The sequence below is a fragment of the Callorhinus ursinus genome, unplaced genomic scaffold (genome assembly GCF_003265705.2).
Source record: "Callorhinus ursinus isolate GAN/ISIS: 27379988/994484 unplaced genomic scaffold, GSC_fseal_2.0 scaffold24, whole genome shotgun sequence".
NCBI lineage: Eukaryota > Metazoa > Chordata > Mammalia > Carnivora > Otariidae > Callorhinus > Callorhinus ursinus.
In genome coordinates, this window is record NW_027397086.1 from 1,412,837 (window position 1) to 1,428,745 (window position 15,909).

At 49.2% G+C, this 15,909-nt stretch overlaps 1 protein-coding gene across 10 annotated transcripts in view; it reads right to left on the bottom strand.

Moving 5' to 3' along the window:
* Positions 1-15,909, bottom strand: part of PRRC2B (proline rich coiled-coil 2B) — an 88,106-nt gene that overhangs the window by 39,647 nt on the left and 32,550 nt on the right. For all 10 annotated transcript variants that reach the window (XM_025888113.2, XM_025888115.2, XM_025888110.2 and 7 more), the window contains exons 4-9: positions 14,789-14,891; positions 12,255-12,327; positions 8,482-8,625; positions 6,236-6,477; positions 5,643-5,764; positions 5,050-5,192 (exon numbers count right to left, since the gene is read on the bottom strand). In XM_025888113.2, the coding sequence (XP_025743898.1) occupies positions 5,050-5,192; positions 5,643-5,764; positions 6,236-6,477; positions 8,482-8,625; positions 12,255-12,327; positions 14,789-14,891 (827 nt within the window). The remainder of the gene's footprint in view (positions 1-5,049; positions 5,193-5,642; positions 5,765-6,235; positions 6,478-8,481; positions 8,626-12,254; positions 12,328-14,788; positions 14,892-15,909) is intronic.

The window sequence follows — 15,909 nt, forward strand, 5'->3', positions numbered from 1 at the left end:
ACCGCAGATCAGGTGAGGGATGGCTCCGGCTTCGGGCGACAACAGAGAAGCCTGGTCAGATTAACCCTTTCACAGATAACAGTCCTTAAGTCTGGACAAAATATTTTACAAACATGTTAGAAGGTATGGAAGAGTGAACAAAAAAGCAGGCAAAACGAGACAGGAGTCCAACCTGGCAACACAGAGGCTTGGCCAGTGGGATCTGTGAGCTGCCCAGCCTGAGGGGCTCAGGGGGACAGAAAGTGCCCATCAGCTGACAAGTGGGCACAAAAATGTGGGAGACACATACAGGGAAAGAGTATTTTGGCCATAAAAATGAATACGGACACACACCTCAACAAGATGAATCCTGAAACCATGCTCAGTGAGAGAAGCCAGACAGAAAAGGCCACACACTATACTGTGCTTCCGTTTATATGAAGTGTCCCGAAGAGGCAAAACCAGAGACGGAAAGTAAATTAGTGGTTGCCAGAGGATGCCTGTGGGGGTGGGGGTGTCACTGGGAGTGGCTGCTAATGGTACAGGTACAGTGTGCTTCTTTTGTGGGTGATGGAAATGTTCTGGAACTGGACAGTGGAAATGGCTGCACAAACGTGTGAATGTACTAAAACCCACTGAACTGTGGACTTTAAAAGGATGGATTTAATGGTATGTGAAATTTGTTTTATGAACTGTATCTTTTTAAAAAGAAAACAAGGGGCGCCTGGGTGGCTCAGTCTTTAAGCGTCTGCCTTCGGCTCAGGTCGTGATCCCAGGGTCCTGGGATCGAGCCCCGCATCGGGCTCCCTGCTCCGCGGGAAGCCTGCGTCTCCCTCTCCCGCTCCCCTTGCTTGTGTTCCCTCTCTCGCTGTGTCTCCCTCTGTCAAATACATAAATAAAATCTTAAAAAAAAACAAAAACAAAAAGTCCAATACAATTACAAAGCAAATTTGATGAAAAGGCAAGTGCAACTATATGCTGTCTAGATCATCAGTTTAAATACAAACACAAACGGGCTGAAAGGAAAAGGATTAAAGAAAAAAGACACAACATGGAAACATTAACAGCAGAGCAATGACCTCACATGGGACAAAAGACCGCCCCACAAGACAAGAAACATTTCTAGTGATAAAGGACATCTGAAACAATACAAAAGGATCAATATGTTGGTCATAAAAATTATAAATGTGCATATGCCTAATAACAGCTTTGAAACCAAGAAGCAGAAACCTGATAGAATTAAAGGGAGAAACAGATAAATCCACAGTTACAGCAGAGAATTCCACACCTCATTTTCAATAAGAGAATTAGACAAAAATATAAATATGTAAGATCTGAAGGATACTATCAACCACCTTGATAGTGACTAAACTGATATTTACAGATGCTCAGCAACTGTAGAATACCCATTCTTTCCAAATGCACTTGAATCGTCACCAAGACAGACTATGTCCTGGTCATAAAATAAGTCTCACTGAGTTGAAAAGAACCAGAATCATACAGTGTATGCTCTTGGGCTATAATGGAATTAAATTAGAAATCCAGAAAGCCCTAATAATTAAAATGAACAGATAACAATCCAACAATGGAGAAAATTAAAGCTCAGAACTGCCTCTTCTTAAAAGATAAAGATTAAAAAGAATTAACCCCTTAGCAGAAGTGAATAAGAAAAAGAGGAAAAATACAAATTACCCAATTACTGGGAATGAAAGAAGGGCTATCACTACAGATCCTACAGACACCGAAAGGAAAAGGAATGAGATCAACAACTTTATACCAATAAATTCAACTCAAAAGAAATGAACAAATCCCTTGAAAAACACGGCTTATTAAATACTGACAAAAACAACAAAGGAAATCTGAGTAGCCCTCTAACTAATCAAAGAAATTAAATTTATTATCAAGAATGTCACCACAAAGAAAACTCCAGGGTCAAATTATTTCACTGGTGAATTTTATCAAGCATTTATGAGAGAAATAATACCAAACTTATAGAAACTCTTTCAAAAAGCAAAGAAGCAACGTTTTCCAACTCCTCTTATGAGCCCAGCATAACCCAAGATCAAAACCCAACAAAGATATTAAAAGAAAAGGAAATCAGAGACCAGTATCTGCCATGGACATAGACACCAAGAACCTTAATAAAATATCAGCACACTGAATCTAGGCATACAACAAGGTGGAGCTTATTCTAGGAATACAAGGTTGGCTTAGCATTAAAAATAAACAAATAAACAAGTATCAACCAATCAATTAATGCAGTCCTCCAGATTACCAAAATAAAGGGGGAAAATCTTATGCTCACAGACACAGGGAAAGTTATTAAACAGAATTCAATACCCAATCATGATTTAGAAAACAAAACACTCAGCAAACTAGAAATAGAAGGAAACTCCTTGATCTGATTAAAAAAACAACACCCCAAATCCTATAGCTGACATCAGATTTAACGGTGAAACACTAGACACTTTCTCCCCAAGATCAGGACCAAAGAACTTGAACACAGCACTGTACTGGAAGTACCACACTGCATTTGGGCAAGAAAAAGAAATAAAAAAGGCATATAATCTGAAAAGAAGACACAAAACTCTCCCTATTTATAGGCAACATGATGGTTTATGTAGAAAATGCTAAGCAATCAACAAAAACCAGTAAAACTAATCAGTGTAATTCAGCGAAGTGCCTGGTACAGGTCCATACACAAAAATCAATGGTTTCTATAACACCAAACAAAAAAATGATTACATTTTAAAAATCAACACCATTTACAGCAGCAACAAAAAACATAAACTACTTAGGAATAAACTTAACAAAAGATGTTGAAGACCTCCACACTGAAAACTGTGAAACGCAGCTGAGAAAAGTCAGATCCACCAAGTTCCTGGGTGGAAGATTAAAAATTAAGGTATCATTTATCCAGAAACACATTCAACACAGTCCTAACCAAAATGCCTGTGGGCTTTTTGTAAATACTGACAGGCTGAGTCTAAATTTATATGGGAATAAAAAGATCTTATAGTTGAGTAATATTGAAAAAATAGTCAATCTTGAAAAGGAACAAGGCTGAAAAACTTACATGGCCTGAATTTAAGACTTACTATAAAGCTACAGTGCAGTATTGGCATAAGGATGAATAAATACATCAAGGAAATAAACAGGGTCCAGAAATAGACCCATACTTATCTGGTCAATTGATTTTTGGCAAAGGTGCCAAAGTAAAATGCAATAGGGAGAGGAAAGTCCTAACAACAAATGGTACAGAACCACTAGATATCCTTCTAGATTAAAGTGAGCCTTGGGGCGCCTGGGTGGCTCAGTTGGTTAAGCAACTGCCTTCGGCTCAGGTCATGATCCTGGAGTCCCGGGATCGAGTCCCACATCGGGCTCCCTGCTCAGCAGGGAGTCTGCTTCTCCCTCTGACCCTCTTCCCTCTCATGCTATCTCTCATTCTCTCTCTCAAATAAATAAATTCTTTAAAAAAAAAAAAAAAGCGAGCCTTGACTCCTAGCTTATGCACAAAAATTAATTCAACATAGACCACAGACCCAAAAACAAGAGTTGAAACTATAGAAAATAAAAGAGAGTGTCTTGGGGCGCCTGGGTGGCTCAGATGGTTAAGCATCTATCTGCCTTCAGCTCAGGTCATGATCTCAGGGTCCTGGGATTGAGCCCCACGTCAGGCTCCCCGCTCAGCGGGAAGCCTGCTTCTCCCTCTCCCTCTAACTGCTCCCCCTGCTTATACTCTCTCACTCTCTCTGTTGAATAAATAAATAAAATCTTTAAAAAAAAAAAAAAAAAGGAGTATCTTTGCTCTCAAGGGGAGACAAAGATTTTTAGACAGGACACAAAAGAAATAACTATAAAAAACACAAATTTATAAATTAAGCTTCATCAAAACAAAAAAACTTCGGCTCATCAAAACCCAGGGCTAAGAAAATGAACAGACAAGGGGCGCCTGGGTGGCTCAGTCGGTTAAGTGTCCGACTCTTGGTTTTGGCTCAGGTCGTGATCTCATGGGTCCCGGGATTGAGCCCCATGTCAGATTCGCTCTCAGCACGGAGTCTGCTTGGGATTCTCAATCTCTCTCCCTCTCTGCCCCTCCCCCCACTCATATGCTCTAATAAATAAATCTTAAAAAAAAAAAAAAACAGACAAGGCAGGCAAACAATGAGAAAAAATATTTGTAAAACGTTAAGTTGCAAAGGACTCGCATCCATGACTTGTACCCTACCACTCAAAAAGAGAAAAAAAGAAAGAAAATACACCAGTAGCCAAATAACACATGAAAACTTGTTCATCATTAGTCATAAGCAAAATGCAAATTAAAAGCATAATGAGACACCACTACACACCCACTAGAACGGCTAAAATTAAAAAGACTAATCACATGGAAGTGTTGTGAGGGCGCACAGAAACCCAGCTCTCAAACCCTGATGCCAGGAATGTAACCTAGCACAGCCACCACGGGTAAAGGTGCAGGTGGATCTCAGAGGATCCCAACCACTCATCTTCCCTTTGACCTAACAATTCCACTCCTGAGTATTTACTGAAGACAAATGAAAATACTATTCATAATGGAACCTCCCTCACAAGAGGGGAGGCCCTAGGCAGAGTCGGGGGAGGAAGGCAGGCTGGCTGGCTGGGGAAAGTTCTGGAAAGTCCTCTCAATGGGAGGTGTGCTACACACGTGTATCCCTCTGTCAAAACTGCACAATGAAGACGAGCACCCTTCAGTGTAATTAAAATTTACTTGAAAGCAAAAACAAAAAGAATTTTAAGAGAACACAACTGGACTGGCAGACAGGGTGTGGTAGTTGTTGAAGCCAGGTGATGGGACGCTGGGGGCTCACTGCCCCATTTCCAGTTTTGTTTAACTTTTAGAAAGTTAACAAAACGTCCCCTGCATCTAATAGCGAGACCAAAGACCAACAGAAGACACAGCTCGGTGAGGAAGCAACCGCTGGCCAGCACCCACTGGGGGCCCTGAAGCTGCCACCCACCCCACAGCCCCGCTGCGGCATGCTGAGGGACGCACACCCACTCGCTGGCCCTGAAAGCCCCACGACCCACCTGCCCAGCCATCGTCAGCATCCGCATCCAGGTCGTCCAGGCCCTTCAGGTTTTCGGCGTTGATGATCGTGGGCCGCGGCGCCCGTCCCACCAGCTGCCTCAGCGGGCGGATGGGGCGAGTCGTTCCCAGCCTGCTTTCTTTTCTGACGAGGGCGAGAAGAGTAAAGATCTGGCCTCACGTCAAGTATACAGATGGAAGCACAACCCAATACTTTTCCCAAAAATAAGTCCTACGTTGCCAAGGTTCATGGTTGCATTTAATATTTAAATTGTCTCCTTTTAAAAGAAACCTATAACGAACAAATATGTCCCAGAGAGAAGTTCTGCCCCGTTCTGCAGTTTTATATACTCAGCACTAACGCCTAGGGTAGCAGCCACAAACACGTGCCAAAACTTCAACTCTTGTCAGAAACGTACAACCCTAACTCAACCTCGTCCAGCTCCGGATCCCAGCCACCCCACACACCCTGCAGCTTCGAGTCGGGTTTCAGGTCCACTGTGCTCTCCAGAAGACAAAGCACCTTCATACGTCAGCCCACTATCTTGTGCAATGCCCCCAAGTGGGGGCACGCTCTATAGCACAGGAGCCTTACCCATCTTGGTCATTCATCTGGAACTGTCTAAAAGGAACACGGGGTTCAAGCCGGAGCTGGGGAAGGGGAAAAGATCCTCGTTCCACTGCACCCTGGTTCTCTGATGACTGTGGTGAGCACATCTGAAACATAACATCAATGAACAGGATCTTCTGGTAATGGCTCACAAGCTAAGTTCCACTTGCATTCGCATTCGTTTTGGAAAAAGGAAACTGGGAAGAAGAGACAAGCAAGTCTTGGAACTGCCCAGTTCACCCTACCCCCGTCTCCCCCCCATCTCTTTCGTGCCATCAGGGAGCACACCTGGTGACCTGCGGTGTCGTAGGCAATGCCTGCCTCTCCTTTCTCTAAAGAACCAAAGGCTAAAATAACACCCACATCACCAGGGAAAGAAGCCGAAGACCCTCAAGACTTGAAAAGGGGGAGAGAAAAATGCAGAAGTAATGGACACCTCCAGGGTAAGGCATATCAGGGCAAAGACACTGGGAGGAGAACCGAGGTGCACATTCCCCAACCACTTAGAGGAGGTTCTGCTGGGACACGAGCAATCCAACTTCATGGGGAAAAAAAAAATGCATACTCTGAAAACTTACAAAAGCAGGAAGCATGTCATGGTATGTAGGTGGGTGGTATACATTTCCCATGAACTGTGAAGCCCCTTTTCGGAGAGGCTGAGCCGGGCGGAGAGAGGGGTCCTTAGAATCGCTGGTACATGCCGAGGAGGGGGCTCCGTCTCCCGCACTCGAGGTCCTGCTGCCCAGCTCAGTTGGGGAGGCGCTCAGAGACGTGGCAGAAATTATGTTTCGCCCACCGCCCTCCCTCCAGCTTGTCACATCTGGAAATTGAAAGGGGGCAAAAGGAGAGAGGAAAGAGGAGGGGGGGAGGAGGGATTGTGTGAGGTTCTGAAGGTCAAGGGACCCCCTCATTCACCAAAAACAAAAACAAAAAACCCAAAAGTGAAAAGTCAAGGGGTCGAATCTGTCAGGGAAGGTGGAGGGCAGACACCTGGCCAATGAGTATGAACTTGCTGTGGGAAATCTGGTTGTAAGAGAAATACAAAACAAGGTCCACTCACGGAGAAGACAAGTGTAAACAAGACACGGTCTTCGTTAATTAACAAAAACCACATATACCCACAGACCTAACACACGAAGAAATCAGGACACAGCCTCGATGAAAACAGCCTGGGGTTAGTTTCTCCCACAAACACTGACCCATAAGGATCAGCACTAGGCTCAGCGCTGGGCTTTACATTAAAACTGGAGTAAGTCCTCGGGCACGTGGCTGGCTCAGCCAGTAGAGTGTGTGACTCTTGATCTTGGGGCTGTGAGTTTGAGCTCCATGTTGGATGTAGAGATTACTTAAAACTAAAACCTTGAAACTGGTGTAAGTCCTGACATGTTTCAACTCTGTTTCGCAGTGATAGCTCTGGTCAGAGATTTCACAGTTGGTAAGGTAAAGCAGCAGAGCCCCTCTCCCTCCAAGTGGGGGTGTAGAAGGATCTGTGGCCCTGCCCACCAGGCCTTCACCCCCACTCCTGCTCAGGCTCAGGGTGCTCTCCTGCAGGTCACAGACCTGCCAACCTAGCTATCTTTTCAAGATGATGTGTCCCACTGCCCAATTTAACAAGATCTGGGAGAATCAGATGAGCCCACCCCTTCTCAGTCCATGTCTGGTTAGGAGCTGAAGCACGAAGTCCCTGCGTACTTGACCCCTAAGAGAAAGAGACATGGCACAGGAGCCACAAAACCGGAGCTGGCTGCCAGCAATTCAAGCACCTTGAATGCAATCTTGGGCGGATGCTATGGTCGCCGCTCTGGCCACACCTGCTTCATCTTCTCAAATGAGGAAATGGAACTGATCCTAGAAGGTGCTTCTAGTTCTAAATTTTTGTAGTCCTACAGAGCAGCTCATTTTAATCTCAGACAGCTACAATGCTGGGCTTGAGGAATTTGGTTACATTATTTGGAGCAGACAAAATAAGCCAGCATAGGTCACTGAAAAGGTAGCGTGCGCCATTTAAGAGTCACCTCGGGATCATTTCCTTTACAGGGTATCGCTTCTGACACTGAAATGCTTTGCGGATTAATTAAGACAAATGGACAGAAGTCCCTCATGTTTCAAGACCTAATCAAACCCTCCCTTCCCCCACCCACCCCCAAACAAACAAAAAAACAAGAACCGTTTCACAATCCAAATTTCACAAAATCTTAATCTCTCACCACTCAAGGCCATTAAAATACACATATATTACCTCTAAGTACTGCTCCACAATCCTGTCAACTCCTTGGCCAGACCCCAGAGGAGGGGACCATGGAGACAAGTCCTAGGCTGGCTACAAACAATCCTCAGAGGAGCATGTTAAAATATGGAGATTCTAATTTGGCTGGGGAGGGAGGAGAGCCGGAAATCAGACTTTTTAACAAACTCCTCCTCAAAGGTTCCTGATAGGATTCGGCTAGGTTTAGGGACCACTGGCTTAGAAAAGGTTAGGCGCCACAGGCTCCTGAATCAGGCATGAAGTGAACGGACCCTTGGTCTGTCTTTGCCCTGAGCAAAGCAGAACAGAACAGAACGAATGTCTGATGACAGAGGGGGAAGCAGACAGGCCTGGCTCAACCCGAAGGATAAGAAAGGGGGAGTCACCTGCAGACCAGCCTAGGGAGTAAGTCCCACAGAGACAGGGAACAGGGTCAGTATGCAAGCTTTGCGGGCAGAAAGCCTGGGGCCCAGGAGCACCGGCTCGTGGAGAGCATGTGTGCCTCTAAGAGGCAGAAAGGCCAAAGAGGACAGTCCGCTGTCCCCACATGTGCCCAGACGGGCACCACAGTGCACTTACTCTGAGGGCGGAGGCTTGGTCCTGGCCCATACGACAGATCGAAGACGCCCCTTTCCTTGCCAGCCTTGTCCTGCCCTCCAGCTGCTTTCAGCGTCGGAAACTCCTCGGGAGAGAAGGATAACAGTCGGCTTGAGCCCCTTAAACCTGCCGAGAAAAGCAGAGGATCCAGTGAGGGGCACTGACAGGGACATCAACGGCTGTCAGCCTTAGCAGCCCCGCGGGTCGGGAGTCACGCCGCCTGGAGCAGGCTCCTACCGGGTGTGCCATCTGCACAGCCACCGTGCGTGCCCCGAGCGACAAGGAGAGCCGGACGCAAAAGGCCTGCAGGGGCTGGGACAGCAGATCACAGTCACTCCAGCCCAGACCCTTCTCCTTGCCTCCCCAAGGCCTCCACCCCAGATCCACCCCCCGTTAGCAATCAACATTTCACTCCCACAAGCCTAGAATCTGTTCCTTCCTTTGCTCTCATCCACTCCCTGATGCTAGAGGCTCCTCAGAGAAGAAATCCTTCTTTAACTTTCTGGGAGCCCTTCCCAGCACTTAGCACTGGGAACCTGAAGTCATCTTTTAGACGGATGGCTAATAATAAATGGTGTGTTTTAGGGTCCAGTGGGATCTGCTGCTTTTATCTGGACCAAATGCCCAGCACCCTATAAACTTAACACCACAGTAACAACATCCGACTGTGATACGCCTTGTTCCCTCGACAACAAAGCCAAATTCCCCCCCCCCCCCAGGTATTCTTCTCAGCACCACTGATCCACGGACCCGTGAGCTAAGGCAGGCTTCGCCAGAAACATGCAGCTGGGATTAGTGCAGACGCACAAGGCAGCAACCCATTCACTACCCCACTTAGCGAAAAGGTCCAGGGTCAAATACACCTGCCAGGGTGACAATACGACACATTCCTCAGCGATGATTAACCTGAGAGATGATCTCCAAGCGTCACAAAGGAGCCCTGCTGCTCTGTGAAGGGGGACTTCGACTCACAGAGTTGCTCGGACACATTCAAAACCCACTGGCAAGGATGAAATATGGAAGTCGTGCCTTAAAAACACACATCTGAAGCTTAAAAACAAACACTCAGGACTTTTTTCTGCCTCAGCTGTCACCAAGGTCTTGCTCTATGCGTGGACTAAACTCATCCTCCACAGGTCAGAAAGAGGGAAGAACTCAAAATCTCAAACCAAAGCCACAGCAGAGGGTCCCCCACCAATCACGTGCCACGTGGTCCCTGCACGAAGGTCCCAGGTGGAGCCATGAGTGGGTCCCGCCGCCCCACTGGAGCCCATGAGCCTCGGGCGTCCACCAACCTCGGGCATCGGCCCGCACCAGTCAGGCCTCCGGGGGCTGGTCCAGGTGAAACAGGCCCAATGACCACCTTCTACAAGCAGGGGTCTATCGATTCAGGAAAAGCCCTTCCGAAGCACAGAGCCAGGAACATGTTTGTGGGCCACACTGCCAAGTGCCCACCGCCCCAACGGCACCTCGGGCCTGTGACCCCTGTTCCTGCCCCCGCCCGAGTCCAGGACGCGTCTGTCCCTCCTCCTGGGCTCCTGGGTTCTGCCGCCTCCAAGACGAGCGATCGTTCACAGAGGATTTTGTCATGTTTTGGAATTATTTTCTAAACCACATCTTATTTTTTTACAGGAAATAGAATCACAAGGTTCAAAAGTAAGAAGCCGTAGAAAGGTACGAATGGACGACGCCCCCCTCCACCGCCTACTTCCGACACCCTCGGAAAACAGGCCGCTTCCAGCTCCACTCCCTCCCTTCCTCTGAGGCTCCCTTCCAGACTCTTCTCTAATGCACATACATGTTTTAGAAGATTTTCCTTCATCTGAATTTTTTTCATGAATAGTAGTAACATACTGTACGTACTACTCCACACTTTTTTTTATTTAAGAATGTATCTTATATCCTAGGAATCTTGCCAGATCCACGTACAAATGCTTTTTTCCTTATAGGCAAGTAGTATTTCATTAAAGCACCAAAATCTGGTGGACATTTCAAGTGATTATTTCCAATCTTTCGCTATTACAATGTTGCAAGGCGTATCCTGTATATGTGTCATTTCTCACAGGGGCAAGTATCATTCTAGGGGGATTTCCACACAATGGAACTGCTAGGTCGAACGGTGTGCATATCAGTGTTTGGATAATGGCCAAGCTGCCCTCCATGGGGGTTGTACCAATTTACACTAGGACTTTTTTAACCTCTGTTTTTTTTTTAATTTTATTTATTAGAGAGAGAGCGCGTGCGCGCGCGCACAAGCAGGGGGAGCAGCAGGCAGAGGAAGAAGAGCCCGATGCGGGGGTTCTAGGGGGCTAGATCCCAAGACCTGAGCCAAAGGCAGAAGCCTAACTGACTCAGCCATCCAGGCAGCCCTATAGTTCTTTTTAAATACAAATTAATACGTTTGATTTACTTAAAAAAAGTTCTAGCCTTACAGAATAAAGGCTTTTGAAAGCAAGGACTGCTGTGAAAACAACCTAGTGAGTGCTCTTTATAAAGCCTCTTTAAAGACCTAACTGTAGGGGACTGAGACACTTGTGTTGCCCCCTCTACCTCACCCTACAGACTGGAGGGTAGAAAGCTCCCTTACAGACGGGACAGACTGCAGGCCAAGCTCTCCTGCCCTGAGCTCCCCTGGAGGAGCCGGTGCTTGACTTGACAGCACTCGGCACACTGCTGCCTGATGTGTCATTCCCCACCGGAGACCGAGGACAGAGCCTCCAATCACGCAGAAGGGGCACATGCGCCAGGGAAGGCGGGGGGCTCGGGGCAGGACGTTAGCTGTTTTTCTACACAAGCTATAGAAGGTAGCAGGCGAAGCCTTGGCTGTCACGTGGACAAGGTGCCGCCAGGACCAGGGGCAGGGGGTACGCAAAGCAGCCAGCGAGTGCTCTTCACAGGAGAAAGGGCGATCACGGACTCCCACTCCCACCAGCAGCCCTCTCCTTCCAGCATCATCCAGTCTGGTCCGCACAGTGTACTAGAAATACTCGAGCTAACAGTGACAAATTAGGAGGGCTCACGTAGAAAAATCTGGACTTCTGGCTTCTCTCAAAAAGCACCACTGAGCCTGGGCCTGCCTTCTCTGAGGGCTACTGTCACCGGAGGCGGGCAGAGTCTGGCTGCACTCTCGGCCCGCCCGGGAAGCCGTCGGATGGGCCGCTGGGCGGTCCCTGAAAGCCGAGCACCTCCTCTCCTGCCGCTCTCCCTGTCCTCCTGCTGTGGAGCGGCTCTACCTGGCGAGACCTCTCGAGTCGGGCATGACACAAACGGTAACAAGGACCCTGTAAGCCACGAATACTCTGGTGTCACTGTCCGAAAAGCAAGCAGCTCAATTCCCAGCGCCGGCTTATGAATAAACGCAGGCCCGAGGCTCACGCCACACCACGCGACACCTCCTCGCAGGCCCGGGAGAGATGAAGTGGACGCGTGTCGGCCACACCGCTGAGCAGGTCTCAACTCCCCCGGCAGCACAGCCGAGTCAGAGAACGGCAGGGCCAGCGTCCCGCCTCCCCACACACCTCAGGAGGAATGTCTTGACTAGTAACATTCATGGAAATCAAAGAGCTGACAAGCCTTGCGGAGGCAGCGCTCCCACTCCTGGGGCTGAGGGAAAGGCTCCACGGAGCAGAAGCTCACTCAGGTGAGAGATTCCATAAAGCTTTAAGCCAAGGGCTGCCACGACCCAAGGGGAACAGTCCAGAAAAGGTACTCGTCCCTCCCACACACCCAGCCCAACACCACCCACCCACACTTACCACCTTCGTGTCCTGCTGGCTTTCCATTCAGCTGTGCCCATGACTTTGGTCCACCTGGCACTGAATTTGTGTTCTGAAAGAAGGAAGGAAATGAGAACAAAGCCAGCCCAATCGGCCTGCTTTCCCCCCAGCTTCCCACCTGTGCAGCAGCCTGAGCATCAGGAGCTGCCGGGCCCCCAGCACAGGTGAGAAGCAGGACGGAAGGCATGGCCAGCTCACGCAGCTGGTCCCACAGCAAAGCCAGGACTCAAGCCCACATCCCCTTCATGCTGCACTCCAGAACATTCTGTCAGGTCACCTCTCGCGCCCACATAGCACTACTGTGCCTTGCTTCAGAGATAAAGACCAGACCCCAATTCTAGCATGTGTCTCAAAAACCACGTGCCCCTGCTAGCAGAGAGCCAGCATGAGGAAGCTGACGTGCCTCATCTTTCGCTGGATGGGCCACTACACCGCTCTCCGTAATTAATGTCATTCTACAAGGCACAACTACTCAAGTGAGGACTTCCTCCTCTGCTAACCTGGACTCGCTGGGCGCGCACGCAATCCTAGCAGCTAACCCAAGAGCTAACAGTGCTGAAAGCTCACGGCAGGCGGGGCGTTATGCTAGGCACACCCCGCTGGAGCAAATCCTCCCACACCCTGGGAAGGTTCTAGTCCTATCCCAACCAAGGCTCAGAAAGAAGTGGCCAGTCCCAATTAGGAGGGCAGGACCGGGACTTTGTCCCCACTCGGCCTGCATCCAAAGCCCCGTCGAGTCCCCAGCCACTGAGCCCAATGCTTTCCCGACAGCGTTCAACCTAGCAGCCTTCCCCCTTCAACGGAAGGTAAAAATGCACAAAACAAAGCTGGTGCAGCATGACATTTCAGCACTTACTGGGTCAAACCTCACATTAAATAATTACTCTTTCTCGCCCAGCACGGCCACCAGCACCACCACACTCAGGGCACACGGCTGCAGAGCTGACTAGGTCTCACAATCCATTTATTTATCAGGAGTTGCCCTGAGTTCCCTGGGATGGCCACAGGCCCCTGCTACTGCCCGGTCCTCCAGGAAGCACAGGGGCCCCAGGGCCCCACAGCCTCCCACTCAGTGTCTGCAGCCCTCGCCCACCAAAGGCACCAAATGGGAAGAGAATGGCTCCAGGGCCGAGCAGCGGTCCTAACGTTGCCGTCAAGAGTTCCTGGTGCGCCTCTGACAATAGCAGAAGTGCTGTCAGGCCTCTGGGGTGAGGCTTTAGAGGCTGGGGAACACCGGGAGTGAGAAGGAACACTTTCTCACTGCCACCCTGTGGGAAGAGCTGAGCTCTGGGCAGGGCGACCAGCATGCTGGCCCCAGGCTGGGGCTCTGACCCTCCGCAGATGCCACGAGCACGCCAGGCCCAGCCCGGACTCTGCAGTCCCCGGGGGACAGGACAGATCCACTTCTAGCCACTCCCAAGGTGAGTCTGACCTATAGCAAGAGCGCAAAACCCAAGCTCCCCCAATCTCTGAGCTTGCAACTCCAGGACACAGATCCGGACTCAACTCCGTGCTCTGACTGGGCGCCAGGCACTAGTGGATTCAGGCCAAGGAACACGGGAGCTTCATGTGAATGTGGGCTTCTTTTACCTTTTCCTTTAATTTCAAAAGCACAGTTCAGTGTAGGGTTGGGGAGGGTGCCCTTCTGGTGCCCAGGGAGCAGTACAAAATGAAAAAACAGCAGTACAGGTTGTTTGCCAGAGAGCTGCTGAGTGCTAGGTATCTGTCTACATGTCTTGTGCTCTTCTAAAACATATGCAGACGTCTTATCTGGATTTCCAGCTAACCAGCTAAGTATATCCTCCTGCTGATCCATGAAACCCACAGACGCCGATGGACTGAGTACATTACGAGCCCTTGCTTGATTAAATCCTGACTTTCTGTTTAGGAAAACACTATTTTTAAGATTTTATTTTTAAAGTAATCTCTATACCCATCATGGAGCTTGAACTCACAACCCCAAGATCAAGAGCTGCATGCTCCACTGACTGAGCCAGCCAGGCACTCCCAGGAGAACACTTTACATGCATCAACAAATAAAGGGTCATAGGTAAGTATTTCCCAACGTGTGTTCTTAGAGACATCTCTAAAGATGGTCAGTTAGGTTTCCTAGGACAGATGGGTTCAGGGAATGCCATCCGTTATGTCGTCGTACAGAGTCACAGCACACACGAGCACACTGAAGACACTGACGAGAAGTCCGACAGTAAAGGAGCTTTTGCTTAATTTTGTTTCTCAACTCACCTAACCCCCGAACCTTCCTGTGACCTAACTGGTCCCCATGGAGCACAGCGGGGAACCGTGATCTGGTCTGTGGCTCACCCCTGTGACCTCGCCTGAAGGCAAGTCACTAGAAAGCAAATTAGCTGTCTGTACTCTGTTCTGGGTCTGGGGTCTTTCTCCAAAAGCCGCAGATTCAAGGCACCTCACGGGACCCTGACAATGGCCCGTTCTCCTGTCCCACGCCACCCGCCAGGCTTGCTTCTGGAAGGAGCGGGGCATGCGGAACCTACCTCCTGGCTGCTCGACTGTGTCGGCTTCTGTAAGCTGGAGACAGGCCTCTGCAAACCCGGCTGCGGCAGCGACTCCGGCGGCGGAGAGCCCGTCACACTGGAACTGGACAAGGCAGGGGCGCAGGGGTCAGAGGGGTGGGCGCGCAGGCCCCTCCGCGCCTGCCGGAGCCTCGGCGGCAGCACGGGAAGCCCCCAGCAGACTCTCACACTGCAGAGCCCACAAGACGCTGAGCCCCCTCCGAGGCCTAGCCACTGCCGTCTGCAGGGCAGGACAGTCCTCGGCACCCTGGCAGAGGTGCTCCTGCACAAGCTGGGAGCTCACCGTGAGCAAGTGCTGGAGGAACTGCCAACAGGGAAACTGAGTCAGCAAGGGAAGGGGCTCAGAGCCCCGGACTCCTGACCAAGAGCTCACGGCAGTGAAGGGGGCTGATGGCTTTGAGATGTGATTTTCTCCTGGCTTATAAAAGAAATATGTGCCCAGAGTAAAAATAAATGTGCAAATATATATAACACAGAATTTGTCACGATCTCATCCTCCAGAGTGAAACGCCGAGCAGATTTTGCTATATATATATTAACATAGTATTTTTTTAACATGAGTGGGATAACACCACACACACAACTCGTAGCTTGTTTTGTACTTAACGTATCTAACGTGCTTTCGGGACAGCACATGGATCTACCTTTGTTTTAGAGACACAGTACAAGTGGATGGGAGCCCATCCCCAATTTTTTTCCCATTACTGGCAAAATTTCAATGAGCACTTCTTAATACATATTTTTGCACACTTCTGCGTCATTTAGTAATCTAAGAGGTTCTAGAGTCTACAAGGTATGGCCCAGGTGCCCTCCAAAGAAGACTGTGTCAGTTGATACACACTCCATAAGCAACAAGGGGCTGTGAGGAAGACGTCTGCTCCCCCAGAGCCTTCCACTCACACTTGTTCCACCGAGGAGACCTGAGAAGGGCAGCAGTCCGTCGGCCAGTCTCCCCCGATGCCGGGGGCTCACCAGTAAGCTGAAGCCAAACGCTACTCACACACATATGCTGCTGGGGTTGACACGACCCAAGGAACCCAGCGTGCAGCATGACTATAAAATGAAGGCCACTAATGTCCTCT